Here is a 21,421-nt window from a genome sequence, read left to right on the forward strand (position 1 = left end):
TGGGCTCAGTAAGTCAATGCGCTCCTGAGAATGTTATATGATATAGTGCTATCATTGCTCTTTCTAATAACTAATTGGAAACAATTAAACCGCTGATTTAAGCAAAGGAACAAAATCGTAAACGTCGTTTCTGCGCTCAGTATTCTAAGGCTGAATGTTAAAAGTGCCTTCTGTCTTAAAATCTTAAACCAAATACCTTGTGTTGAACTTGGCAGGCAGAAGTGTCCTTGCTTTAAAAACGAACACACAAACAAACAAAACTCCCTGTCAACTTGATGGGGAGAGAAGAGTATTAAGAGATCTCTTAGTTTTTAGACTGAGAAGTGGTAGCAGTATTGTTCCAGTTAAATTGGTGCGATAGAAGGTTGGTGATGTGATTCAGAAAAGTAAAACACTTGCATTTCAGACTGTGACACCAAAATGTATCGGTTCAGCTACTTTCTGTAATTGGTGCTGTGCTGCTTTTTGCCCTTGTCAGCTTCTAAATATGAAGAATTCCAACTGCGTACCCATTTATCTAAAGAATTAGTTTAAATAATTGTAGGATTTTTGTCTTAAACATGAATGTCAGACACGTCTGTTGTCTGGCTAAGTGGGTTATAAACACTACGTTGCTGAGGATAAACTTGACTGTGAAACATGCAGTGTTCTGTAAAGAGAATAGAATTTTTAGATTGAATTCACACAATAGTATTTAAATTACTACTGAAGTAACTTTCTGGTTTGTATTGAGGATGTAGGTGGAAACTGCTTTATGTATAGAGTTCTGTGGTATGAGTAACATCTGTTGCATGTAACACTAAATTACTTGTCCCTCTCGTCTACCAGTTTTAGACAACGATTCATTAAATGCGTTTTGTATTGACCAGAGTACAGTTAAAGCTTGTCTTGATGTTTAGTTCTGTCTCTCAAATGCCTTGAAGTTTGGTAGGAGGGGAGTGAATGATGTCAAACTGGTCCCTCGAGGCTTTGCTTTGTTCTCTGACAAGCCTTGTGGTGATATCGCTGTTAATTATGTTGTATAGATTGATTTTTGGTGTGTTCCTGTGATCTACACTAAGGCATCTTTTTCATCTGAGGAAGAGGTGAACGCGTGCTGCCCGAAACGGTCGCAGCGCGAATACCTCGGAGTGAGCAGCAGTGGAGACCAGTATCATCAGAGATGACTTGATCTGGTTTCTGGGTGCGTACACACCAGAAAAAGGAAGAGAAGCCCCATCAGCTGCAAGTGTAGGTGTTGGCCGACTTCGCTGTGTCTCGTGCTTGTCTGTGTGGGCATAGTCTGTTAATCCCGTTTGTTTAGTCCAATTGTTCCGGCCAGATTCTCCACAGCCGTGTCTGCAAGTCCTTGTCTGTGCGTAAACAGGGATCAAACGGAAACCGAGTTTGGTCTCTGGAAGAACTTACAGCTACACTTTGTGCACGAATTTGCAAATCTGATCCTTAATTGTGAACTCTCGTGTCTGGTGTGCTTTTCTTGCAGTTACTTTTTACTGGAAGTGATTTGCTAGAAATGGCCTTCACTCTACTTCCTCTCTTGTGCTTTGGAAATGCAGTTGGCCTGAATAAAGGGCAAAATGGTATTAGCAGGAGAAATCTGGACCTTTTTGCTTCCAGTTCTTTGACTCTTCTTGTTGCTCCCAATGATAGAAACGGCACATTTCTTCCAGTAAAGTGGCTCAGGTGACAATTAATGCGATGGAATCTGACGAGTGTTTTGTGCTGCTGCTCCCCCAGCCTGTCCCAGCCCAAACAAATATTGTGGCAAACCTGGGGATGATTTTAATTTGAGCCTTACGGATCTGAAAAACCCCTGAAAAACCTTGAGGAGACGAGAGTATGGGTGGAAAAGGCCCATGAGTAACACTGGGTCTGGCGGAGGGCCAGCAGGGCAGGATCGCTGTGGTGTTGACTCACGTGTATGAAGGTGAAAAAAATGCATTATCTGCAAAGAGTGGTTCTGAATTTGGCCTTTTCCTCTCCCTGACTCACAGGAGTTCCACAGGGAGGGGTGGATTGAAAAGGCGAAAGAACCTCATCCTCAAACCTGCTTAGGAATGAAACATTCCTGAAATCCTCTTACTATAAGGTACTTGCTCCTCTTAAGGCCAACAAAGCGTTCAAGTCTTCTTTAGGAAATGAATGTTCTTGGAAGCTTCTTACTGTAAAGTGTTTGCAGCGCTAAGGCCGATGGAACATTCCCTCCCACCTTCGATAGCTGGAGTGACAACAGGTCTCTCCAATGAGATTTCTGTGTACTATAGGTGTTTGTCACCTGCTGTAGCCTCTCGACTGAGGTGCATCAGGCTGCACTTGATGCTCCTGGTTTATCTGGGCTAAAGTCAGAGAGATCCAGTATCCCTGGTTCTGCCAATGACGTTTAATGGTGATCTGGACAAAACTGGTTCAGAAAAGATGAAGTGTTCCGTTACCATAAAGCTGTATTAAGCATGGCCAAAATATCAGGTGTTTGTTCTGTAGAGTGTGTTCCCTCAGCTATTTATGTGCTTTAAACTCCAGATGAAACACCCGCTGACGCGGAGTCCCTGGGCACCCGGTCCTTTCGTTAGTGCAGGTTGAGTCTCTCTTGGAGGGTCAGGATACAATTTTGCTAACAGGTAAAAACACTGTAAATATGTACGAATTCTATTTGTTGCACATAACTTTTTGGTATAAAAAATAAATGTAGAAATTACCTGTGGACGTCTTGCTGCAATCATTTTATGCTGCATTCCTGCAGTCCGAACGTAAGAGCTTGAATGAACCCAATCTGAGGCCTTTTTGGACTCAGTCTGAGCCTTAGAACCTGTTTTTGAAGTCTGTACTGTAATTCTGTTCCTAGAACTGTATGAAACTGTGTTTTCTTTCAAAGATGCAGTGTTGGCAGCACGAGGGTTGACGCGCTGGGGTCCTCAGAGGAACCAGTTTGCGCAGTTCCTGCAGCTCCAGTGTGTCCTGCTGCACATTGTGTGCACGGGGGGTGCAGAGGAAGAGCAGCATTGGCTCGAGGCTTTAGATGTCAAATTCTTTAAGCAACATGCAAAAGAACCCTTTAATGATGTTATTTTTAGAATTCTCGCTTTCCTTGGATCTGCAGGCCTGCTTGAACTCCACTGCGAGATCACGAACGATCTGGAAACCCTGTGTGTTTTCTGAGATCTCGAGATTAGGGGGAGCTTTCTGGGGAAGGGTTGGGTTCACAGTTGCACTGAGCTGTTAGGAACAAGCAGGAGCTCCGGCTCTGCGCTGCGGTGCTTGAGTTCCTGTGGGTATTGAACTGTGCGCCTGGTTGGATTGAATGGTTGGACTCGATGATCCAATGGGTCTTTTCCAACCTGGTGATTCTATGATTCTATGAATGACAGAGCTTTCTCGTCTGCATCTGTGAGCCCTGTGAGCTACCGGGGGGATGAGCCCTGGCTCGTAAGGCACCAACACCATCAGATCTCTGTATTTTGAGGTAGCAGTGTGTGTTGTGTTTGTTGAAATGGGGAAGAAAACTATGGAGATCAAGAAGTTGAGATGACTTTCAAACACCGGAGGTGGGCTTAAATATTGGACTGGCTTTTACACCAGGGCATGTTTGAGCAAGTGCTGTTTTATTGTGGTGAGGCTTCTATGTTTGGGGCTGTAGTTAAACAGAAAATCTGTAAACTTGACATGGTTACAACCGTAAGGAATGGTGATGGAAGAGTTGTTTTGGAGTCTGCAGTGAACATCTATGTCCTTATTCTGCATGTGGCAGCATGGAAGGTGGTGTTGGTTTCTTACATGATGGAAAGAGAATTTAGCTACCGCACAACCTAAAAGCAAATCTTTTCTTTATGTGGGCAGGTGTTTTGGTCATTTTCTTGAACAGGAAAGTTGGTTGCAGGAAAAAGTTGTCATAGCAACAGTTTCAGACGGCATCCGTGAATTAGAATAGCAAAACTGCGTAATTGTGCCAAATTCCACCATTCAGGAGGCAGCCTTGTGGTTCTGCCCCAGGTGACGCTGCCTGAGACAACCCTGGGATGTTGCACCCAGTGTTCTGAGCTCACTCTGCATATTGACATGATTGTTACAGCCTGAAGCCTCCCCTGAGGCCGGTGAGCAGCCTGAAAGGGACAGGACGAGAGGGAATGGCCTCAAGCTCCACCAGGGGAGGTTCAGGCTGGACGTTAGGAAAAACTTTTTCACAGAAAGGGTCATTGGGCACTGGCAGAGGCTGCCCGGGGAGGGGGTTGAGTCCCCTTCCCTGGAGGGGTTTAAGGGACGGGTGGACAAGGTGCTGAGGAACATGGTTTAGTGATTGATAGGAATGGTTGGACTCGATGTTCCGGTGCGTCTTTTCCAACCTGGGGATTCTATGATTCTGTGTTGCTACACTACGTATCTGTCACGTAGTGTGTGCACGTTAATTTGCACGTCACCCAACCCCAGGATGCTTCAGGCCAGCATCAAGAAGGCATAGATCAAATTTACCCCCTAGACCGTAGTGACAATTTGATATGAAGGAAGCTTTTCCATGCTGGAAGGTAAAACCGCATCTAATAGTGGCAGTTCCGGTACTGTGAATAAAATAACCAGTTTAAACAAAGCTCAGTTGATGTGGGACCTACCCCTCTCCCATACGAGCTCCAGCTGGGCTCAGCAGCCTCGCAGGAGCAGCGGTTTGTACACGTCCTGAGTGATGGGAACTTGCAGTTTCTCAGCCAGCCGCACATTCTACCCAGCAAGAGAAGCTCTGGAGCTTGTGCTCGTTAGCAATGCCGTGACCTGAGTAGCATAACTGTTAGGGGAGTATAACTGGAAAAATTAATCTGCATTGAATGTGATGTTCATTTAGAGTGACTTGGATTTTTTACGTCTTCAGCACTGATTTGTATCATGTAAGATTTATATATTTTTTTTCCATGAACAGATACCTCAGGCAGGATCTTTAACTTCAGCTCTTTGAGACTGAATATTCAGCTCACTCTCTGGAAACAGGAAACCTACAGACATGGCTAAGCACAGAAAACTGGCGTTTCCAATTTGCTTTGTGCCGTAGAACTACTTCAGGCAGCCTAGAAATTGCATTAGACTTGCAAAACTTGAGTCAGCCATAAATATTATTTAAACAGGAATTTAATGAACAAGTTCAGCTGGGTACCCAGCCACTACACGTGTGGATTTCACTTTAGAAAGAGGGCATGTGATTTTATTATAGGAGGAAGACAGCTTGATTCATTTGCAATCTTCCAGTACCTTTCTCTGAGCACAAATGCAGCTGATTTGGGCTGTCGTTGCCGGGTAAATATTCCTTTCTTGTTCCCCAAAACACGTGTGGTCCCTGTAGAGAAGTTATAAAATAAAGCAAGTGTATATTAAATGCTCTTTTATTCCCTGCTGTGAACAGTTATGATGTAATCGGGTTAAGTGGAGGAGACCTATGCACTTTCTTCTACGCGTCAGGTACAACGGGGAACTTGGCAGAGGTACTTTGTGTCATCCTGGCAGGATGACTTGGCGTAACGGGGCAGTAGAGCTGCAAATCATTGTATTTACAGCTGGTGAGTCGCTGGTAGCTAATTCAGGTGCGCCCAGGAACTTCAGTATTACATTTACAGATGGTCCTTCTGCCATCAGCTCTGCCTTGAGATGTGATGGTGAAGATGTTGCGTACTGACTGGGTGACCATTCTGTCTTTTAGTGGCACCCAGACACTTTCTACCTACTTTAGTATTCGTGAGAAACTAGAAAAAATAGTCAGAACACGCAGAGAGACTGGAAATGCGTCCGTGTATGTGGACTTGTCTGTGTTTTCTCCCTCTTATTTAAAACTAATAATCCTGACTGTTTCTCTGCAATGACTGAGCTTTCTCATGGCTATACTGGTGCTCTAGGGACTATTCTGGATGGTGTTTCTCTGCCTGGCATTAACGCTGACTGCTCACCACCTGAACTCACTGCAGCTGGCACACGCGTAACTGGTTCTCTAGTCAGTCTCCTCCTGAGCTGGAATCGTTTGGTTTCTCTGTGACTGCCCTGTAGAGCGAGCAATGCCCCCTGCTTTGCACTCAGTTATCAATAGTGGATGGAGTGGCCTGACAGAGAGCTGCCAGACAGCGTGGCATCCAGTCCTCTGTTGCTAACCCACTACCAAGTTAATAAGACATGATTGAAGGTGCTCTGGTCCTAAGGGCGCTTGTAGATGAAACAGGAAGCAATGAGACACATCCCCAAGAGCTGACGGGAGAGCTGAATTGAGGACGGCCAAGAAATTGAGGATGGAGGAGAAGGACCTGGGGGTGTTGGTTGACAGGGACTGACCATGAGCCAGCACTGGCCCAGGTGGCCAAGGCGGCCAATGGCATCTTGGCTTGGATCAGAAACGGCGTGACCAGCAGGGCCAGGGAGGTTCTTCTCCCTCTGGACTCAGCACTAGTGAGACCGCTCCTCGAATCCTGTGTTCAGTTCTGGGCCCCTCACCACAAGAAGGATGTTGAGGCTCTGGAGCGAGTCCAGAGAAGAGCAACAAAGCTGGTGAAGGGGCTGGAGAACAGGCCTTATGAGGAGCGGCTGAGAGAGCTGGGGGTGTTTAGCCTGGAGAAGAGGAGGCTGAGGGGAGACCTCGTTGCTCTCTCCAACTCCCTGAAGGGAGGTTGTGGAGAGGAGGGAACTGGGCTCTTCTCCCAAGGGACAGGGGACAGGACGAGAGGGAATGGCCTCAAGCTCGCCAGGGGAGGTTTAGGCTGAACATTAAGAAAAAATTTTCATGGAAAGGGTCATTGGGCACTGGCAGAGGCTGCCCAGGGAGGGGGTTGAGTCACCTTCCCTGGAGGGGTTTAAGGGACGGGTGGACGAGGTGCTGAGGGATGTGGTTTAGTGGTTGATGGGAATGGTTGGACTCGATGATCTGATGGGTCTTTTCCAACCTGGTGATTCTGTGATTCTATGAAATACAGGCAGGACCTTCCCTCTTGGCTGTGCTCACGCTGGGCTTCGTCACAGAACCCAGATGTGCTTTATCTTGGTGAGCAGAGGGCCCTTTTGTCCCACCCCGTGGCACAATATTCTTTGTGTATCATAAATGGGAAGAGTTGTTCAGGATATAAATACAAGTTTACCTTGATTAGTCATGAAATCAGCAAAATTCCAGATGAGCTCCCCAATCACGTACTCTTTCCTCTTTTTGTCAAAAATGGAATGGTACTCTCTCAGCAGAGCCTTCTGATATTCCTCACTGAACATAAGAGGGGGATCCTGCATCCAGGAAAAAGAGGTGGCCTTGAATGAAGGGGCAGTTAATCTCAGCAGAGGCTCCCTATGTTATCTTAGAATAGGTTGGATTGGAAGGAACCTCAAAGCCCACCCAGTTCCACCTCCTGCCATAGGCAGGGACACCTCCCACTGGATCAGGGGCTCCAAGCCCCATCCAACCTGCCCTTGAACCCCTCCAGGGATGGGGCAGCCACAGCTTCCCTGGCCTCCCCACTCTCATGGTAAAGAAATTCCTCCTCACGTCTAGTCTAAATCTGCCCCTCTCCCGTTTATACCCATTGCCCCTAATCCTATCACTACAAGCCTTTTCAAACAGCCCCTCCCCAGCTTTCTTGTAGCCCCTTCAGGTACTGGAAGGTCACTATAAGGTCTCCATGAAGCCTTCTCATTTACTGCTCTGAAAACAAGCTTTACAAGGGTTTGGTCTCATCCTTGCTGCTGTGTCCACCGTGGCTGTTCAGGGGCTGGCACCTACTGAAATCACAAGGAAACGCACCTGAAATATAAACGTGATGCCAGATACACTTGGGCGAGGCTGGGGTTTTGCTTGGGAATGGTGCTGTCTCTGTATCTCAATAGGTGTGGGAGCACCAGCCCCTACGTGCAGGACAGCAGCATGGGATGAACATCCCCTCTTCAGTGTCCTTGTTTCCGATCAAGCGTTTTCTACAGATTTCACAGCGCTCAGAACTTTTGGTCAAAGCTAAAAGCCTCTCTTTAGGTAGAATCTAACCCTTGTTGGGCAGTGGCAGGGCTTGAGGCGCTGAGGGACATGGTTTAGTGATTGATAGGGACAGTTGGACTTGATGATCCGGTGGGTCTTTTCCAACCTGGTGATTCTATGATTCACTGATTGCAGAGAAGCAGGATCACAATCCTGGAGTCTTTTGGACACTGACAAGCTAACGCATCTCAGAAGTAGCCAGGACAATGGTACCCACCCCTTCTAGTTGAGTTTTCCTGACCTGTAAGAAGAGCCGTGCTTTTTTCCATCTAGGCCTCTACAACACTTACGCTGTGAAGTCCAGGAACTGCGTCTGCTCCATATTCACTCTGGATAATGGGTTTCTGGTAGGTTTTATACCAGTTCTCAAACTGTGCTGTGAGTTGCAGTGGAATAACTTCCAGGTGGCCTGGGTCATGATACCAGGAGAAGTAGCTGTTTACACAAATTACATCCACATAAGGAGCCTGGGGACAAAAAGGTGAGAGTGTTTTGTCACAGAGCTCAAAGCAGACAACCTTCATCCGTAAAGCTAAATCCTCCTTTTGGTTCATTTCTTGGAATCTAATTTTACTACATGTAGAATAAAGTCTATTCCCACACCACTTGGTCCCTCCCAACATCTTTCCCAGAAAAAAAAACCCCAGGTATATTTAATAAGCTACTAGCATATAAATTTGAAGTTTTCCTTACAGCCTTAGGGTCACGGCAATGAGTTAGACAAGATCAACATGTTGCATCCTCAGGTTTGCTAGAAGTTTTTGAGTTTCCAAGGTGTCTCTGGCTTGCTGGTACATTCAGATGGACTTTTTGAGAACTGGAATGTGATGATTATAAGCTACGTGGTCAAATATTTTGACTGGCAACTAAATTTGTGCAATACTGAGCCTAAGCAAGTTAGATGCCATTTCTGCCCCAGGGACGATGTGATCAAAGGGCACAAAGCCCACTGAAGGAATATTGTCTGTAACTTGTTCAATGTTCTCTTAACATGTTTTGTAATAAAAGGAAAAAGAAAAAAGCTCTAATAACACATCAGTGTGAGAGATCTGTTCTTTGGGTTTGTTGTCCTGGGTCTCAGCAGAAGATGGGGTGTCAGGGGGAGCTTACACACACGCTTTGGCTACTTGTGCAACCCTGGAGCAGCTTTTAGCTTATTCAACATGAACAGACATCTGTTAAAGAAGATCTAGAGCAGTTTAAAGCAGGGAATTAGAGCAAAGCTTCCTTCCTTTAGACTTCCCCAAGGGCTGTTAGCATTTTTAAAGAGGTTTAAGCTTTGGTTTAATTGCAAGGGAAAAGCCTCAGCATTAGTAAACTCCATCAGTTGAAGGCAGAGCTTGACAACTTTAGCTGCAGTCCCACACACTTCATTTGAAACAAAGAAAACAGCTCACAGATATTTTGTTTTCAGCTGGATTACAAAAACAGGACAAGAGGCTTTGTACTAGAAAAAAAATTAAGTATTCTTCTGCCTCTCCCTGTTGAATATCTCCAGTGAAGGTGAGGAGGGGGGGGGAAAGGCTGTGAAAAAATGACAAGAGGAGGAAATTTAATGCTGAATTGAAAACAAAAGGTAGAAAATAGAGTAAACTTACACCAAGATCACGAGCGTAATTAGCATCTGTCACAAAGGTTACTGGTCTGGAGGGATCGAGAGCTTTAGTGTGAGCTATCACTGTCCTGTTTGCAAAGAGTAAAGCAAAAGTTCAACACCAGCGTGAAGAAGCACAGCCCCATCTCCCCAAGCTCCCTGTCCTTCCCCCTTCTGATGTTTGGAGCCGCTTTGAATTTAGCAGAGTATTTCTAGTTAAACACTGCAGGATCCTGGGTGTTACAAAGCGCCTCCACTCCCAGCCAGTTCTGGAGGAGCATAAATATTACGGCAAAGACACCGTCACAAAGCTGGTTCCTATCCCACCTGAAAAAAGCTCCGAGTGGAGGGATCCCAAACACGGGCGCGTTCGTGGCTGTTGGTGCAGCTTAAAAGTTGGAAAAGGGACAGTGAGTTTGAAGACAAGAGTGTAGCAAGGGTCATGGGAGGTTCCAAACCAACTCCTGGGCTGTGTTCCTGCTAATGCTGGAGGCCCCAGCCCTGCTGCTTTTGAGGAAACTCTGAACAGGGTGAGACAGAGAATAAGAGGGTCAAGCCCTGCTGCTACCGTGACACTGCAGGAGGGTGGGGGGTCGTTCTGAAGAATGAAAATTCAGTTGCCTTTTCATGCACTTAGAGCTTCTAGGGAGAGCCTGCTCCCCCTTATGGAGATGACTCTTGGATACCCAAAGCTTAAATCTCTTTAAAAGTACAACCAAGGGGTCTGTAGGGGCTCTTGAAGCGAAGCGTCACAATCCCCTGTAGAACAAATAACCAGCACTAACTGAAGAACCTTGTCTTCAGAATTTAAGAGCAATTATTTTGCAGCTCTGCTATAATTCTCAAAGAATTGAGCACTCATCCTCCCCTGGTAACAAGGAATATCCTGTTCCCATCACGTCTGCTTTTGCTTGACCCTTAGGTCGTGGAGAGACACTCAGGATGAACAGACAATGGAATGGTTGGACTCGATGATTTGGTGGGTCTCTTCCAACGTGGTGATTCTATGAATTTTGCAGAGTCTTGCTGGTTCAAAAACCACAGCCTGAGGCAGTTGTTAAGCATCAGGTGATGTTTTAAGCATCAGTTAGGCATTCAGTTTGCACCTGTGGGTACTGTTTCGGGGTTCCCAGAAAAATGCTTGCCCATCTTTACTAGTTCTCTGTGTTGTTGCAAAGGAAGGAGACGCATCATCTGCCAAGACTCGAGCCTTGGCTCTGCATACGCACTTACTTAAAGTAGAAAGCTGCTGGGGCCAACTCCGATGCCGGCTCGTTGGCTACTGACCACATCACGACCGAGGGCCTGTTCTTATCCCTGCGGATCAGCTCCTCCATCACAAGAAGATGATGCTGCAAGGACTTGTTCCCAAAGCTCTCGCTTAAAGACAAAAGGAAGCGAGACCCGGTGAGGCGAGAGCATCAAATCCATCCCCTTTCCCTGTGGAAATTCGAGCCCCTGGGGTTGAACCTTGACACCGAATGCGGCTTCTGCCCGGTTTCCCCCAAGCTGCTGCACAATTCAGGGCTGTGGTCTGGGCCAAATGACTCCCCGGCCATGTGGCAAAACGCCCTCCGGTTACCCAACCTCCCTCGGCACGCGTGGCGCAACGAGACGATTTCTAAATAGAGCAAAGTACTCCCGTTATCAGGACAACGGGCACCGCGGGAGGGGAGGGGGACGCCGCGGCAGGGATGAGCCCAGGAAGAAAGGGGAAGGTCCTTCGAGCAACTGCTTACGCGGTTTTAATCCCCACTCCCGGGCACTCGTCGATCACCACGATGCCGTAGGCGTCGCACAGGTCCATGATCTCCTCAGCGTAGGGGTAGTGGCTGGTGCGGAAGGAATTTGCTCCCAGCCAGCGCAGCAGGTTGAAGTCCTTCACGATCAGGGGCCAGTCGAGGCCTTTGCCACGGATCTGGTGGGGAGAGACATCAGAGAACCCTTTGGTTGGAAAAGACCTTTGAGACTGAGTCCAGGAGTACCTGTCCATCAAAACCCTCAGTGCCTCATCCATGATGAATAAATCATTATGTTAAAGGAATAAATTAGCTTAAGCAACAATAAGAATAATAAGAATAATAAGAATAATAAGAATAATAAGAATAATAAGAATAATAAGAATAATAAGAATAATAAGAATAATATCTTGGCCGGCTTGCACTTAGAAAGAATGTTATTGTAACAGGAGTTTGGCTTGTCTACTAGCTGAAACGAGGAACAAATCAAGTATTGAAAGGACAGCCTGGCAGCAGGAATAAAGGACAGACCTGAGCTCATGGAGAGGACACAATGAGGAAGGAGATGAGATAAAGACCATCAGAGGCTTCTGAAGACACAAAGAAACTGTGATGTGCGTACAAGAGTGGGTGATAAACTATGATAGTAAGTTCCCAGCAAAACAATGGACATGTAACAGGTAACTGTTTAACCAGTATTTTTCCGAATCTATATGAATATGTATGTTTAACCAGTATAAAAGTCATGTAACCAGTCTCAATAGTTGGACTCATTAGGTGGGTTACCCCCTGTGTGCCCTTGTGCTGTTCATTCAAGGAATACCTGCTTAATAATCAAATTGGCATTGATTATTGAGTCTGGCTTTTTCATGGCATCACCGGGGTCTCAAGAGAAGCTGAGGGGCTGGTGGGTGCAGCCGGTAAAGGTTCACCCCAGCAGCTCCCAGCCTGGGAGAAAGGCGTGAGGATGGGTGGAGAAGGGCAGCGGGAGTGGGTGCTGCCCCAGCACCCCTGGGTGTCCCCCCCAGGCTGGCACCGTGCACTCACGTCTGCGTCTTCGTGCTTGTTGACGCCGTGGAAGTAGAAAGGCCTCCCGTTGATGAGGAACTGCGTGCTGGTGACGTGGACGGTGCGGATGCCGATCGGGAGCGTGTACACGTCCTCCAGCAACGCGCCGTTCGCCTGCGCCTGCATTTTCACCTGGGTTTTTAGGAAGAAATATTTTGCTGTGAAGCTGGAGAGACCCTGGCCCAGGTTGCCCAGAGCAGGGGTGGCTGCCCCATCCCTGGAGGGGTTCAAGGCCAGGTTGGATGGGGCTTGGAGCCCCTGATCCAGTGGGAGGTGTCCCTGCCCATGGCAGGGGTGGGACTGGATGGGCTTTGAGGTCCCTTGCAACCCAAACCATTCTACAATTCTTTTATTTCCAAAGAGGAGACAAAAATGACATGCTGGGCTTTAGAAGAATGCCCTGTTCTCTCTCCTCCTTGTCTCTAAGAGCTATCCTGACCACCTCTCCCTGCTTCTGCAAGCTGCCGGCTCCTCAGTGCTGCTTCAGCTGATCCTTGTGGTCCCCAAGAGCCTTCTCAGGGCCAGAGCAAGGTCTGACTAAACAGAAATCTAAGCTGGGGAAGCTGAAGGCTGAAGAATGAACCTTGGATGAGGGCTTGGTTACCTCAAGAGCTTCAGTTTCTTTTCCCCATTCTTTTACTCATCTGGACCACATCGTCCTCCCAGGCAAGGCAGCAACACACTTCTGGCTACCAGGCAAAGACCAAAATGTCATCTGCTCACAAGAGCTCCAAACCTGAGCCTCAGAAAACTCACAGCAGCTCATCTGCCGTACTGTCCCCATCTAATCACCACTACTCATCCTTAACTCACAGTCTTCCAGCCTTGTGCTACTGAAGCTGAAATTGTCTTGCAGAATGAGAAGAAACTCACTGCATGGCAAAGCACGTGGAAGAGCTCAGCAATCTCCTCCTCAGAGACTCTGCTCAGCTTTCTCCATACTCTGTCCCCTGGATTGCCTCAAACAGTCCTTTTTTCAAGAACAGATCAGGCCCTGAATGTGAAAGGAAAGCATCTCAGTGTCCTTGCAAGTGCTCTGGGCACGACCCTCTTCTCACCGACAGACCTTTCAGTTCAGCATCCAGGAATTTGGCAAAGCTTGATTTAATTACTGTGTAATTAGCAATGCCGCTCTAGTCACGTGAACAGGATCTGTGGGAGAAGATGAGCATGGAAGATGCGCCACACTAGGAGAAGTCTGGCTGGAAAGCTGCCTAGAGGAGAGGGACCTGGGGGTGTTGGTTGACAGCGACTGAACATGAGCCAGCAGTGGCCCAGGTGGCCAAGAAGGCCAATGGCATCTTGGCTTGGATCAGAAACGGTGTGACCAGCAGGTCCAGGGAGGTTCTTCTCCCTCTGGACTCAGCACTGGTGAGACCGCTCCTCGAATCCTGTGTTCAGTTCTGGGCCCCTCACCACAAGAAGGATGTTGAGGCTCTGGAGCGAGTCCAGAAAAGAGCAACAAAGCTGGTGAGGGGGCTGGAGAACAAGAGGAGCAGCTGAGAGAGCTGGGGGTGTTTAGCCTGGAGAAGAGGAGGCTGAGGGGAGACCTCATTGCTCTCTACAACTGCCTGAAAGGAGGTTGTGGAGAGGAGGGAGCTGGGCTCTTCTCCCAAGGGACAGGGGACAGGACGAGAGGGAACGGCCTCAAGCTCCACCAGGGGAGGTTCAGGCTGGACATCAGGAAAAAATATTTCACAGAAAGGGTCATTGGGCACTGGCAGAGGTTGCCCAGGGAGGTGGTTGAGTCACCTTCCCTGGAGGGGTTTAAGGGACGGGTGGACGAGGTGCTGAGGGACATGGTTTAGTGATTGATGGGAATGGTTGGACTCGATGATCCGGTGGGTCTTTTGCAACCTGGTGATTGTATGATTCCTTAACCCTGTCAGACAGTCAGAGGAAACACACACAAAGAGGAAGAAATGTCACTGTTACCTCCAAGAAGTAGCGGTATCCGGGGTTCTCGTGCACCAGGTAAGGCCACCAAAGGTTTGGGTTCAGGACTTTGAGCTCTCCAGCCGACCCATTGCCTGTAGCAACCACTTTCCCTTCTTGGTCACGTAAACTCAAGGACAAGTAATAGCTTGTGCTGCCAACCACCGACACCTGATATTGTACCATTGCTTGTTCAAAGGAAACAAAAGACAATCAGGGACTGCCAGGAAAGGAAAAATACAGGTGAAAAATACAGGCAAAAAATGTGGGAGGGTTTGAAATATAAGAGAGATGAAGGAGAACAGAGCGGCATGAATTGAATGACTGGATTCGATGATCCAGTGGGTCTTTACTACCTAGTGATTCTTTGATTCTATGAATGTAAGAACCATGACCTGTCTGTATCGAGGTCCAGGAGTTTCCAGCAAGATTTGTGTATCACACAACTCGTTACACTCCAAGTTAATCCTGCTTTCAGTTGCAGTAAAACTGCCCCTCCTGAGAACTTGTACCTCGAGAAACACCTGCCATCCTTTCACTTTAATCTCTTGCAAGCACTTGCTTTTTCTTCTTGCTTCCGAAATCTTTCCTGTATTCTTGCAGCTCCTGAGCTGAGCAATAAACCAGCTCAGGTTCAAGAGAAAACCACAAGGAAACAAATCCAATTGGACCTTTGCAGGTTATTTTGCAGGGTATTTTTTCTGCTGCCCTCGCCATCTCCATTTGGAGCCTGAGGCACCTGCTGTTAATTGCTCAGGACCTACCAACGCTCTCTGATGAAGCAGTTGTCACAGTGATATCATCTATGTAGACAGAAGGAGTGGTGTAAAGCACAACTGGGCGATGGAGTCCAGCATAATTAAAGAAATCAAACCTGATGTTCTGTACAAAATAGTTCTTGGGGTACCTGAGTGAGGAAGATGGGAGAAACAACTATATTAGGTTTCATTCCACAAGAACTGAAGGCAGCATATAGATGCCATGTAAAATAATAGTGTAAAAGTAGATACTAGCTGGGAAAATAGTCTTTGCAACATGATGGATCAGTGATCTAGTGCTGCTGAACTGAGGGAACTACCAGTAAACAAGCACTGAATCATAGAAACATAGACTAGTTTGGGTTGGAAGGGACCTTAAAGCCCAGAAGGCCAACCGTGTCCTGGGCTGCATCAAAAGCAGCGTGGCCAGCAGGGCGAGAGAGGGGATTCTGCCCCTCTATTCCTCTCTTGTGAGACCTCAGCTGGAGGATTGTGTCCAGTTCTGGAATCCTCAACATAAGGAGGAGGTGGAGCTGTTGGAATGGGTCCAGAGGAGGCTACAAAGATGATCTGAGGGCTGGAGCATGTCCTGTATAGGTTGAGAGAGTTGGGATTGTCAGCCTGGAGAAGAGAAGCTCCTCGGAGACCTTAAAGCAGCTTCCAGTGCCTGAAGTGGCTACAAGAAAGCTGGGGAAGGACCGTTCACAAAGGCTTGGAGTGATAGGACGAGGGGCAATGGGGATAAACTGGAGAGGGGCAGATTTAGACCAGACATAAGGAAGAATTTCTTCACTATGAGGGTGGGGAGGCCCTGGCCCAGGTTGCCCAGAGCAGTGGTGGCTGCCCCATCCCTGGAGGGGTTCAAGGCCAGGTTGGATGGGGCTTGGAGCCCCTGATCCAGTGGGAGGTGTCCCTGCCCATGGCAGGGGTGGGACTGGATGAGCTTTAAGGTCCCTTCCAACCCAAAGTCTTCTATGATTGTGTGATTCTATCGATACTACCTATGCTCTTGGGAATTGCTCTGAGGGCATTCCCAACCAGCAGCTAAATTCCCATTCCCTCTGCCCCAGGCTGTGCCCGACAGCATGGAGCTTCGGCCACTCACCTTGTTCTGTCCGTCATGTACTCAATCGAGCCCGGGGGCAGGGTGTGGAGCGTCAGGGTGTTGTTGAGCGCGACAGTGATGCGGCAGGGAACCCCTGGGCTGCTCTGGGCGATGCTGCTTATGTCGGCTTCAAAAGGGAGGTGCCCCCCTTCATGCTCCACCACTTGCACTCCATTGACCCACTGCAAGAGAAGACACGGCTGAGTCCATGAGACAAAGGTACCGGGGTTTGGGGCAAACACAGCAGGGCGAGAAGGAGCCAAGCAAAAGGCAGCTGGGGTCCCCAGTAACACTGAACCTTGTTCTGGGCTCTTGCTCCTTCAGGGCTCAACCTGGCAGCCCTTCCACTGCAGGTCACATACGTGTTTAACGAGGCCAAATGCCGGGTCCTGCACTTGGGGCACAACAACCCTGAGCAGCTCCAGACTAGAAGTCTGGCTGGAAAGCTGCCTGGAAGAGAGGGACCTGGGGGTGTTGGTTGACAGCGACTGACCATGAGCCAGCACTGGCCCAGGTGGCCAAGAAGGCCAATGGCATCTTGGCTTGGATCAGAAACAGCGTGGCCAGCAGGTCCAGGGAGGTTCTTCTCCCTCTGGACTCGGCACTGGTGAGACCGCTCCTCGAATCCTGGGTTCAGTTCTGGGCCCCTCACCACAAGAAGGATGTTGAGGCTCTGGAGTGAGTCCAGAGAAGAGCAACGAAGCAGGGGAAGGGGCTGGAGAACAAGAGGAGCGGCTGAGAGAGCTGGGGGTGTTTAGCCTGGAGAAGAGGAGGCTGAGGGGAGACCTCATTGCTCTTTCCAACTCCCTGAAAGGAGGTTGTGGGGAGGAGGGAGCTGGGCTCTTCTCCCGAGTGACAGGGGACAGGACGAGAGGGAATGGCCTCACGCTCCACCAGGGGAGATTTAGGCTGAACATTAAGAAAAAATTTTCACGGAAAGGGTCCTTGGTCCCTGGCAGAGGCTGCCCAGGGAGGGGGTTGAGTCACCTTCCCTGGAGGGGTTTAAGGGACGGGTGGACAAGGTGCTGAGGGACATGGTTTAGTGATTGATGGGAATGGCTGGACTCGATGATCGGTGGGTCTTTTCCAGCCTGGTGATTCTATGTGTCACCGAGAGACACAGTTTTGAGCAGATTCTCTAGCAAGGGAAAGTTTTAGCCACTGGTGCTGACACTAGGGGATCAGAGAAGAGAGAGCTGGGAAACACGGCCAAGTTTTTGGCTGTAGAAAAACAGCCAAGAGGCAAGAAAGCAGCAAACTGCTACAAAAAATCTAGGCAGAGGTGTGTCTGCAACCTACCACGATGGCGTAGTAGTGGGCACTACCGAAACGGAGCATCACCCTGGTGGGGACGTCGTTCTGAAGCCAGCGCAGAGGGAGCAGCACCTCTTTCTCATACCAAACCCAGCCGATGTAGTTCTCCAAGCTGGGATCTTGCGTGATATCGTTGAAGCTGGCAGGCACCGGCATGTCAATCACAGGACCAGTCTGGCAGGAATTGCACAGAAAAAGAAGGAAGAGATCATTTTAAAAAGGAATTTTACTGACTTGGCTGTCCAGCCTGTACTGCTGGAGGCATCCCCTTCCACCGACAGCCCCTCAATCCCTTTGCCAAGTGGAAATACTTGGGAAAACCTGTTTAGAACCTACTGTAGGCAGCCACAGATCCCATACAAGTCCTAAATAGTATCCAGCCCAAGAACCTGCCCGTTCCTACGAGAAGCTGCTGCTTGTATCTCTTCCCTTCCTGATGTATCACAGAGAAATGCTTTTTTAATGCCTTTGGTATTGCAGACTTAGAGAAGAAGGGGCAATAAATGCCCAGGTTGATGTTTCAGGGGTTTTCCCCCAAAATGTGGTTTCTCTAGCACGGCTCCAGCTGCTCGTCGTGTGGTGCTGGTGCTGGAGGGGCAGCTCGAGGCACCACGTGCAGCTCACGAAGCCAAGAGCTGCACCAGGAGGATGCCGAGGGCAGGGATATTTTGGACCAGATCCCCCAGGGAAGGTCCATGGAGAATGTTTGGGATATGCCCAGCCTTTCTCATTCCCTAAAAGCCACACAGATTTCTCGGGATTACAGTAGAGTCGGTTCGCTTCCTTATTTTTAATAGAAGGATTATAGGCAGTATTGTAAAACTTATAACATTGAGGTAACTGGATGCTATTGCCCAACGGAGCTGTTTATTCTTGGCACCTGCTGCACTCATGATGTTGTATCAGCGATCACGGCAGCGGCTTCCCCTTTCTGAAGGAAGCTTGGCCATGGAAAGCGGAACAGGGAAGGTCTGGTCGCCCAGGAGCGCGCGGCTGACTCAGCACGGAACCAGACCGACACCGCAGAGCGACTCAGTGCCATTATTAGACGTCAGAAATCCCCAGCCGGAAAATTCCTGGCTGGTGAAGTGGATTTTCTAGTATCCGTTAGAGGAAAACCTTGGACTGGGATGGCCACAATGTATGTCTCCTTCAGGGAGATTCTCTGATGTCCAAAGAAGGTTGTGCAGACACATCCAGGGAGGTTCTTCTCCCTCTGTACTTGGCACTGGTGAGACTGCTCCTCGAATCCTGGGTTCAGTTCTGGGCCCCTCACCACAAGGATGTTGAGGCTCTGGAGCGAGTCCAGAGAAGAGCAACGAAGCTGGGGAAGGGGCTGGAGAACAAGAGGAGCGGCTGAGAGAGCTGGGGGTGTTTAGCCTGGAGAAGAGGAGGCTGAGGGGAGACCTCATTGCTCTCTACAACTGCCTGAAAGGAGGTTGTGGAGAGGAGGGAGCTGGCCTCTTCTCCCAAGGGACAGGGGACAAGACGAGAGGGAATGGCCTCAAGCTCCACCAGGGGAGGTTCAGGCTGGACATCAGGAAAAATTTTTTCACAGAAAGGGTCATTGGGCACTGGCAGAGGCTGCCCAGGGAGGGGGGTTGAGTCACCTTCCCTGGAGGGGTTTAAGGCACGGGTGGACGAGGTGCTGGGGGACATGGGTTAGTGATTGATGGGAATGGTTGGACTCAATGATCCGGTGGGTCCTTTCCAACCTAGTGATTCTATGATTCTATAATTCTATAATCCTAAGCCTCCCTTTGCCTCTCCCTTACGGCAGAACCTCCGGCATGGCGGCATCCTTCAGCTCCTCGCTACTTCCACGATGTGGATAAACCTGGCCGAAGGGCTAAAACAGAAACGAAGGATGCACACGTTTCATGCGCAGAACCCACGGCTCCTTTCTTCCACGGAATGATTCATTGTGGATTTTGGCTTCACTACTTGTTTATCTGCACTTTGGAATCAAAGTGCCCTTCCCAGGCACGTCGGTATTTATTCCGTGCTGCTGACACAGGTAATCGCTGCGCAGCGCAGGGACTCCCACGGCAGCTGAAGGTGGCCGCAGCTCATTCATCGCTTTCTGGCATCTGAGAAAAAATGGGATCCTCAGAGACCGCTGGTCTGTGGGTGGGTAATTAAAATCCCTCTTAATAAACCTCTCTTGGTGGCGACAGGAGACTCAGAACAGGGTTGGGGGCAAGGGAGGGATGCTCTGCTGGCCTTAAGGGAAGGAAAAAGGGCTCCCAGAGAGCATCCCGGTGATCCTAGGGGAAGGGAGAGCATCCCGGTGATCCTGGGGGGAAGGGAGAGCATCCCGGTGATCCTGGGGAAGGGAGAGCATCCCGGTGATGCTGGGGAAGGGAGAGCATCCCGGTGCCCCCCGGGGAAGGGAGAGCATCCCGGTGTTCCTGGGGGGAAGGGAGAGCATCCCGGTGTTCCTGGGGAAGGGAGAGCATCCCGGTGATGCTGGGGGAAGGGAGAGCATCCCGGTGTTCCTGGGGGGAAGGGAGAGCATCCCGGTGATGCTGGGGGAAGGGAGAGCATCCCGGTGCCCCGGGAGGGCGGCCCCCGCGGTACCTGCCGGAGCGGCCGCCGGTACCATCGCTGCACGAATCCCGCGTCTCTGCCCGGCGAGAGGTCGGCGCGGAAGCTCCAGAGGCCGCCGAGCTCCTTGCGCTCCCGGGACGGGGTGTCGCGGGGGAACAGCAGGCCGCCCGCCGCCGCCCGGCCCAGCGCCACCAGCACCAGAACCAGAACCAGCACCGGGCACCGGGCGCCGCTCGCCATGGCGGCACCGCGGGGCCGAGGGGGGCGGGGCCCACGGGGGAACTGAGCCAATGAGGGGGCGGAGCCAACGAGGGCGGAGCCAAGGGAGGGACGGACCAATGAGGGGGCGGAAACAAAGAGGGGCGGGGCCAAGGAAGGGACGAGCCAATGAAGGGTCGGGGCCAAAGAGGGGGCGGGGCCAATTGATGGACTGAGCCGACTAGGGGCGGGGCCAAGGGAGGGACGGGGCCAATGAGGAGCAGGGCCAATGAATGTACTCAGCCAATAAAGGGGCGGGGCCAATGAGGGGGCGGGACAATGAAGGGACTGAGCCATTGAGGGGGCGGGGTCAACGAGGGGCGGGGCCAAGGAAGGGACGAGCCAATGAGGGGTAAAAACAGAGAGGGGGCGGGGCCAATGAAGGGGCAGGGCCAATGAATGGACTGAGCCATTGAGGGGGCGGAGTCAAAGAGGGGCGGGGCCAAGGAAGGGATAAGCCAATGAGGGGGTGGAACCAACTAGGGGCGGGGCCAAGGAAGGAACGGGGCCGATGAGGGGGCGGGGCAATGGGATGGAGTCAATGAGGGGTGGAGCCACTGAGGGGGCGGGGCCAAACAAGGATAGGAGCCAATTGGGGGCGGAGCCAATGAGGAGGCGGATCCAAACAAGGAACAGAGCCAATGAGGAGGCGGAGCCATAGAGGGGATGGAGGCAATGAGGGGGTGGAGCCAAAGAAGGGGCTGAGCCAAGCAAGGGAGAGGGGCAACGAGGGGCTGAGCCAAGCAAGGGGCGGAGCAACAGAGGAGGCGGAGCCAAACAAGGAACGGAGCCAATGAGCGCTGGACACAATGAGGGGGTGGGGCCAAGCAAGGAGTGAGGCCAATGAGGGGGCAGAGCCAATGAGGGGCAGAGTAAAGAATGGGATGTAGCAAAGGGGGGAGGAGTCAATGGGGAGGGGTCAAGCAAGGGATGGAGCCAAATGGGGAGGAGCTAAGCAGAGGGCGGGGCTAAGCAGCGAGGCCAGAAAGCAGGTAGCAGGGGTGGGAAATGAGGCCTGGGCCCGGGGGCGGAGCCAATGGGGGCGGGTCTGGGAAGGGGTGGGGCAGTGGGGGATGGCTGAGAGAGCTGGGGGTGTTTATCCTGGAGAAGAGGAGGCTGAGGGGAGACCTC

General features: G+C 50.1%; 1 protein-coding gene across 1 annotated transcript; it reads right to left on the reverse strand.

The window, feature by feature from the left end:
* Nucleotides 1–5,091: 5,091 nt before the first annotated feature.
* GUSB (glucuronidase beta) lies at nt 5,092–20,279 on the reverse strand. The gene is made up of 12 exons (XM_069873956.1): nt 20,063–20,279; nt 17,468–17,656; nt 16,169–16,350; nt 15,070–15,212; nt 14,306–14,493; nt 12,350–12,502; nt 11,303–11,481; nt 10,797–10,943; nt 9,568–9,652; nt 8,260–8,436; nt 7,092–7,227; nt 5,092–5,314 (listed from the first exon to the last, which is right to left on the reverse strand). Exons 1-12 carry the CDS (start codon nt 20,270–20,272, stop codon nt 5,157–5,159), a joined length of 1,947 nt encoding a protein of 648 aa, XP_069730057.1. The 5' UTR covers nt 20,273–20,279; the 3' UTR covers nt 5,092–5,156.
* Between the last annotated feature and the right edge of the window lie 1,142 nt (nt 20,280–21,421).

Source organism: Phaenicophaeus curvirostris, chromosome 21 (genome assembly GCF_032191515.1).
Source record: "Phaenicophaeus curvirostris isolate KB17595 chromosome 21, BPBGC_Pcur_1.0, whole genome shotgun sequence".
In the NCBI taxonomy this organism is placed as follows: Eukaryota; Metazoa; Chordata; class Aves; order Cuculiformes; family Cuculidae; genus Phaenicophaeus; species Phaenicophaeus curvirostris.

Excerpts from the sequence above, each read along its gene's own strand:
- GUSB (XM_069873956.1), bottom strand. The coding sequence starts at position 20,272 with ATGGCGAGCGGCGCCCGGTGCCCGGTGCTGGTTCTGGTTCTGGTGCTG. Across the intron at positions 14,494-15,069 it reads TGCTTCATCAGAGAGCGTTG|CAATGGTACAATATCAGGTG; the intron begins GTAGGTCCTGAG and ends CCTTTGAACAAG. Across the intron at positions 5,315-7,091 it reads TGATTTCATGACTAATCAAG|GGACCACACGTGTTTTGGGG; the intron begins GTAAACTTGTAT and ends ACTTCTCTACAG.